This window comes from Marmota monax, unplaced genomic scaffold (assembly GCF_021218885.2).
Source record: "Marmota monax isolate L192 unplaced genomic scaffold, Marmota_monax_Labrador192_F-V1.1 WCK01_AAM20220418_F8-fsc00279, whole genome shotgun sequence".
Taxonomy (NCBI): domain Eukaryota; kingdom Metazoa; phylum Chordata; class Mammalia; order Rodentia; family Sciuridae; genus Marmota; species Marmota monax.
In genome coordinates, this window is record NW_026693587.1 from 687,058 (window position 1) to 694,871 (window position 7,814).

The following is a 7,814-nucleotide window of genomic DNA, read 5'->3' on the forward strand; positions in this document are numbered from 1 at the left end:
GAGATTCACTTCTAATGTAGTATCACACACAGACTGAAAATAGAGTAGAAAAATATATTCCGTGCAAAGGGATGTCAAAGAAGAGCAAAAATAACTACACTAGGTCATATAAAATTTATTTAAAAAAAAACATAAAATGAGACAAAGACGGTCATTGTGTGTGGTGAGCCGCTTCTGCCGTTTCTGCAGATTATGGTCGCCATTACAAGATGACGCTGGCTCCGCTGTGGTCTGTGACAAACAACTCCTTATCTGGGAGAGTTGGCACATGATTTTTCACCACCCTGTGAGAATGCTCCACGCGGCAGCTTTGCATTGGGGCTTGAGATGCTTTATTAAGGCTGGGAGGGGCATCCAAGAGAGAGAAGAAGAAATATCAAGGGCCTGAATAAACTGTTGAAAGAAGATTCCCGAGTTGCGTCTTCCTTGCGGGCAAGGGGTCGCGACAAGTGGTGCCGAAACCCGGGAACCAGAACTTTCAACAGTCAGGGGTGGTGCACCGGTTAGTCCCAGGTAAGTGGGATCCGCGATCAAAGCGGGGTTAGTCCCAGGTAAGTGGGATCCGCGATCAAAGCGGGGTTAGTCCCTAGTAAGTGGGATCCGCGACCAAAGCGGGACAGCTCCTCTGTAATGAAAGAGAGAGCCTTATATTTTATTGCAGCTGCACTGTGTACTTTCGCTCCTACTTTCGCTTTCTTTTTTTTGTGCTTTCTTTGTTGTTGTGTCATGGGTGCCGCATCTTCAAGTCCGCTTCTCCTGGCCCTAGATGGCCTGTTACGTTCCAAGGGACTGGAAGTGAAACATAGTACTTTACAGAGATTTTTACAGAAGATAGATATCGCTGCACCGTGGTTTGCATTTTCGGGCAGCCTTACTGTGCCTAGTTGGGATAAATTAGGCAAAGATCTTGACTTTGCTTCTGAGCAGGGCATATTAGAGGGTGGGGTGATACCCCTTTGGAAAATGGTCCGTGGTTTCCTTACAGATGGTAAATGCCAGGAAGCTGTGAGTGAGGGTCAAGCTATTCTTGAGCAATTGCATGAGGAAAAATCTGAAGGATCATGTAGTGAAGTGGCAGAGAGTATTAAAAGTAACAGTAGTGAGAAGGCAAAAGAGCCTGAAGATAAAAATAGGAGAAGGCTCTACCCAGACTTGACCGAATTAAAAACGCCTGAGAACACAAGCGACTCAGAGAGTTCTGAGGACCTTGATATATTGTTACAACAACTACATAAGATAAAAATGAAAAAGAAGAAAAAGGAGACACAGGGCACACAGGCCTACTGTAAGAAGGGGAAGGGAGTTAACATCGGTCAACAAAACTCTGAGGAGGAGGAGGTAGAATATCTAGAAGAAGATATGGTGCCGATTGCCCCACCTCCGTATGTGGGGGGGAGCCAAGGTTCCGGGAGATCTTTTCATGCACAAGTTTGGAGGACAGTTAATACAGATATGGGACTTGCATACCCTGTATTTCAGGACAATAACAGGGGAAGATATCATGAGCCTTTAGACTTTAAGCTAATTAAAACCTTGGCAGAATCTGTCCGCACTTATGGCATAGATGCCGCTTTTACTCTCACTCAGGTGGAGGGACTTACTAGATTTTGCATGACTCCCTCAGATTGGGCTAGTCTAGTCTGCGCTTGTGTTTCCCCAGGGAAATATTAGGAGTCCAAAGTTGGCTGTTTAATGTTTCTGGCAGTACCCAAGACTCGGAGTGAGGTAGGAGGCTTAAAATTTCTGCAAATAATTCACAATTATCTAATGCTACATTACCCTCTGCAGCAGTCTGTCTCCAATCTCCGTTCCTGTTTCTTTTGGCTAATGTTACATCACAGGGGATGCTTAATTGTTCTAATATTACCTGTTATTTGTCTGAGTGTTGGAATGGCTCCTGGACTACGGCAATGGTTATGAAAATTCCAACTTTTGTCCCGATCCCGGTTACTGCAGATCCAGAGTCATTTCCTATTGTTGAACTGATTAGAGCCCGTAGAGATTTTGGAATTACGGCAGCTATAGTGACAGCTGTGGTGGTGTCTGCTGCTGCAGCAGTTACAGCTGGAGTAGCCATGGCCAGCCAGGTACAAACTGCTGCCACTATTAATCAGGTTATTCAATAAACATCCACCATACTTGAATCTCAAAGTAAAATTAATCAACACATTTTATCTGGGATTCTGGCTGCTAATCAAAGGATAGATCTGCTTCAAGCTCAAGTTGAGGAATTGTCTGACCTAGTACATTTGGGTTGTGTTGATCAACGTGCACATTTATGTATAAACTCTGTCAGATTTTATGATTCCAGAAATGCCTCCCGCATCATCGGGGAATATTTATCCGGAACCTGGTCCATGGAAGCAGAAAACTTGATCCAGTCTCAACTAACTCAGATTGCTGTTTTGAATAGCACCCGTGTCGAACCAGTGACTTTGGGTCAATTCACCAGTTGGCTATCCTCTGCCTTTTCCTTTTTTAAGGAATGGGTGGGAGTGGGCATTTTTGGGGCAATGTGTTGCTTCAGTGTTGTGCTTTGTTTGTGGTTTCTCTGTCGCCTTAAGGCCCACAGTGCTCACGATAAGGCTATGATCATACAAGCTCTTGCAGCTTTAGAAAATGGCAACTCGCCTCAAGTCTGGCTTGCGCATCTTAAGCAGTAAACCTTTGTCATGGTCGTTACACCCCAAGTTATTATAACATTGCACTGGGATCGACATGACTTTCCTTGTTATTCTCTTAGTGTTGGAAAGCCCTTGCACTCTGCCGGTCTTACTGCCATTGCACGCAGATGGGTTTCCACACTAGTGCTTTTCTATCGCCTTGAAGTTCGTGCCTTTCTTTCAGGGTGCTGTCAACTTGTTTGTCATTATAAACAGCCACGGTTCAGCCTCAGCTATCCCCCTTCGTCCACCATCGTCACGATACAGGATGCGAGGCAAGGCACTGCACTTGAGTGATCCTTGACGTGGACCTCAAGGAGAGCATGTCCTATTGCATGCGGGTTAGACGCGTTCACGCCCCGCCCCACGAAAAAAGGCGTCGGCTGATATGGCTTCAGATCTGGGGAAGGCGCCTCCTTAGGACTGAGTCATACTATGCAGCCACTTCTGCACAGTGGGATAGGACCTCTACTCTCGCCTGTATTGTTTTAAGAAAACAGAAAAGGGGGAACTGTGGTGAGCCGCTTCTGCCGTTTCTGCAGATTATGGTCGCCATTACAAGATGACGCTGGCTCCGCTGTGGTCTGTGACAAACAACTCCTTATCTGGGAGAGTTGGCACATGATTTTTCACCACCCTGTGAGAAAGCTCCACGCGGCAGCTTTGCATTGGGGCTTGAGATGCTTTATTAAGGCTGGGAGGGGCATCCAAGAGAGAGAAGAAGAAATATCAAGGGCCTGAATAAACTGTTGAAAGAAGATTCCCGAGTTGCGTCTTCCTTGCGGGCAAGGGGTCGCGACAATTGTGCAATAATGTAGAGTTAATTCATCAAGTGGATGTAACACTTATATATGGGCCCAGCACTAGAGTACCTTACTTATATAAAGCAAATATTAATAGATCAAAAGAAAGAAATAGAAGGAGAATGTAAAGTATACATCTGACCAAATGGACCTAAATGTTAGACAACATTCCATCCAACAGCTGTAGATACATTTTTTCTCAAATGCACCCATAATTTTCTGAGTGATCAAATATTAGTCCATAAAACAAACTTAAAGACCGAAAATCACATCAGGTATCTTTTTTGACCAGAGTGGCATTAAATTAAAAACCAATTACAAAGCCAGGCGTGGTGGCACATGCCTGTAATCCCAGCAGCTCTGGAGGTTGAATCAAGAGGATCACGAGCTCAAAGCCAGCCTCAGCAAAAGTGAAGTGCTAAGCAACTCAGTGAGACCTTGTCTCTAAATATAACCAAAATGGGGTTGGGAATGTGGTTCAGTGGTTGAGTGTCCCTGAGTTCGGTCCCTAGTACTTCCCAAAAAAATCAATAATAGAAATAAGTACATACTTCAAAATACATAGATATTAAATAAAATTCCTCTGAATAACCAATGTGTCAAGGAATAAACAAAATTAATATTAAAATGTGTTTGACAAAAATTAGAATGGAAATACAACATACCAAAATGTGTGGAGTAAAGCAATACTAGTTCTCCGAGGGAAGTCTATAGCAAATAAATGTTCAAAATAGGCAACTACAGAAAGATAGGCAGTATCAGGCTGGTTAAGGTGATAAAGGATAGATGAAGAAAGGAAGAGAAATGGGGAATGATCACATATAGTTATGAAGAGGTGGTTTTATTGGATGTAAAAATGTTCTGCACCTAATTATTTGCTGTTCAACTCTTTTAGTGAACAAATAATCATTTCATTGTACATTTCAAAGAGGTAAATAATATGATACATGAATTTTATCACAATTATGGTTATTTGTAAAATAATTTTTTACATCAAAATATTCTGCTCTGGAATCCTATTTTAAATTAAAGTACTTAAAGCAACAGCAAGCACAAGATAACTCATCTGTTTCTTCAAAACAGGAGATGTGATTGGCACAGTGACACAACAGTTGTAATACCAGCATCTCAGGAGGATTGCAAGTTTAAAGCCAGCCACAGCAATTTAACAAGGACTGAAGCAACTCAGGGAGACCCTGTCTCAAACTAAAAAATAAAACAAAAACTGGGGGTGTGGCCATGGTTAAATGTTAGGGTCTGTAAACAAGTCAGGATGGCCCCTGGCATTTTGCAAGAGGGAGTGGTTTGTGAAGTAACACCAGTGAGCCATTAAGTGTGGAGATTCCTTATTGGTTGACTGATGTATCTAGTTTATGCTAATTAAGATAAGCTGTGTGGAATGTATAAATACCTCTGTTGTCCTACAATAACCGGCTTCCACTCCTGCTGTGTCTTGTTTTGTCTTGAAATGTTGTATTGTCTTTGTGATGACAATATGGAAGGGGTGTTAAGTAAATTGATAAGGGAAAGAGACACCCCAGTGAAACCAAAAATAGTTAGGGCATGTGTTGATGAAAGCCCAGGAACTCTAGTCAGAAAGAAAAAGAAAGTTCAGAGGAAGAAGGATTATCAGGAAAAAAGTTACAACAAAAGGCTTCACAAGTTGTTCTTCACCCCACCCCCACCCCCCACCCCTGTTATTTTGCTGCAGCCAGCTGCAGCTGGACGGCAGCAGTTAAGCACCCCTGAGTTCAATCCCTGGTATCCCTCACACACACAACCCCGCGCCAAAAAAAAAAAAAAAAAAAAAAAACAGGAGATAAAATTCTCTTTTGGAATATGTCCTTCTTATAAAAGAGCATTCTATCAAGAACAGAAATTTGAAACTAAGAGAAATCTTCATAAGCAAACCTTGTTAGATTAACCCTTTCTCTCCTAGTCACTTATATAACAACTTTATTAACCTAGACAAGTATTTTGCCTTATTAAATTTCATAAATGATCAGTTATTGTTCAATTCAGTACATAAATGTTTCACTCTGCTTCCATGTCACATAAAACTTGTGTTTATTAAATTTTTATTTATTTATACTTATTTATCTGCCTTATATCAGACTAATTGTTAGACCTTGCAAGGACCTGAAGAGGATTAAAATGCAGTTTTGCACCTTCTACACTTGTGTAGAAACACAAAGCCTATTCTTGATGGAAAATGTCCTAGCCTGTGGTCCCAGCAACTTAGGAGGTTGAGGCAGGAGGATCACAAGTTTGAGACCAACCTCACGAATGTAGTGAGGACCTAAGGATTTATGGAGACCCTGTCTTAAAATAAAATATACAAAAGGGGCTGTGAATATGGCTCAATGGTTAAGCAACCCTGGATTCAATCCCCCCCCCACCCCGGTCTCTAAATAAATAAATAACCAAACATTGTAGGACTTTTTAAAAAGCATCATTGTCTACTCTTGCACCAATTTATTTGTGTTTTTCTAACATATGAAATATACTTCCCAAGACGTCTTAAAATTTCCATTTCTTTTAATAAGAGGCTCAGTCTCAAACTCTGTAATCTCCATAACTAAATCAAATTTGGGCAGATAGATTAGGCTCTTCAGGTATCACTCCTTAGGTATAGTCTTGATACCTGTAAACTAAGAGATAAGTTATTGCCTTCCATACACCCAACATTCAATGGTGCATGGAAACACCATTTTATATGTCCTTATTATAAATTGGAGAATATAGCACATTCATACCAATCACAGGCCCAGAGCACTTCTAAAATCTAGCTAGATATATATTGATAACTTTCTTAATTGGGCCTTTTCCTGTTCTCTTGTCATGTTTTCCATGTCCCAGGCCATGTCTTATGGACTCTGGGTTTTGAAATTTGAGCCACAATTCTTGTTCTATTGAAAATGGCTCATGTTTGCAGTGGGTTTATTCTCTTGCTTCCTTCTCATAAACATTAGGTGATTCACAGTCCTTTTATGTTTTTAAATATTTTCTCTCCCTTTGAGTCCAAGATGGTATAATTTCATTGAAGGTTTATTATTGCTAGTTTAAATTCATTCTGTTACACAAAAGACACACCGACAAATATCTTATAGAAGTTTTTGTATACTTTGCTGAGGAGGGTCAAAACCCTGAAGATGTTTTGAAGCCATTGTTTGTTTCAATAAAAGGACTGAGGGGCACATTTAAGATATATTCAAAGATTCATGGTTGGTAGTTTAACCTCTGAAATGATCTATGAGGAAACTATTTAAGAATTTTCTGAGGTTTTTATAAAGGGTTTCAAATGATACCCTAAGATAAATCTTTCCCTGATAATTTTGTATGGAAAGAGCTCTGGATTCATTCTTTGCTCACACCCCCTTTTAAAAGTCAGTTTTGATGAGATAAAGAATAAAAATAATAAATGAATGCATAGAAATATAACCAGCACCTTAAGCAAGGCATACAATATTTATGAATTGTAATCGCGGCCAGAACCTTTTCTTCTTCTCTACAGTTAATATTGTCCCCTTAAAATTCATGTTGAAACACTAACCCCTAACATCCTTGTGACCTTTAGAGACAGGGCCTTTGGGAACTTGCCACAGTTTTCTCCTGTTCCCTAGCCCTGTGACCAGCTCTGGGATCATCTAGTGGTCCTGCCTCCTGAACTGTGCTCTCCACAGGGAGCAGACATAAAGATACTTCCTTTCTGATTTCTCTCTCCATGCCTACACTGTGGCTTCATCAGAGTGCCCAAGGTCACATGATGAAAACTCTAAGCACTCGCGGATATTGCTTTTATTATTTATTGCTACATTCCTCAATAATATGCTTATACTTTCTTTACCTGATTTTTCTTTAATTATATTTACATTTATTATAGAAATTGAAAGTATGTACTTGAACCCACATCTCACTTTCCCTTACCATCTTACTAGGACTGTTGCAAGTATTTGTTTATCAAATCAATATCCAGCTTTCAATTTGTCACAAATTTATAAATAATTTCAACTCTTTAGTCATTGACTGGGATATTACTATGTCTACTATATCTGTTCTTATTTTCCTTTTATTTATTTACTTAATTTTCAAGGTATATATTACCTGTTATTCCCAAGCACATCAACAACACATCAAAAAAAAAAAAAACTTTCAATACTTTTTCCACACATGGGTATTTATATGAGTTATTTAATTTTGAGAAATTCATTTCTTTCTCTCCTGTGTGGATTCTATATTTTCTCTTTCATAGAGAATTATTTTGCTTGATAGCTCATATTCTCCTTTATTGTTTTCAGAAGCAATGAAAGAATATGAGACATAAACTTTTAGACTTTCAATAACTGAA

The 7,814-nt window shown here is 40.0% G+C and overlaps 1 protein-coding gene across 1 annotated transcript; it reads left to right on the top strand.

Moving 5' to 3' along the window:
• Positions 1–376: 376 nt before the first annotated feature.
• Positions 377–3,361, top strand: LOC131424730 (endogenous retrovirus group K member 113 Gag polyprotein-like). The gene is made up of 2 exons (XM_058583987.1): positions 377–1,725; positions 2,297–3,361. The coding sequence occupies exon 1, from the start codon at positions 631–633 to the stop codon at positions 1,669–1,671; it is 1,041 nt and encodes a 346-aa protein (XP_058439970.1). The 5' UTR covers positions 377–630; the 3' UTR covers positions 1,672–1,725; positions 2,297–3,361.
• Positions 3,362–7,814: the final 4,453 nt, after the last annotated feature.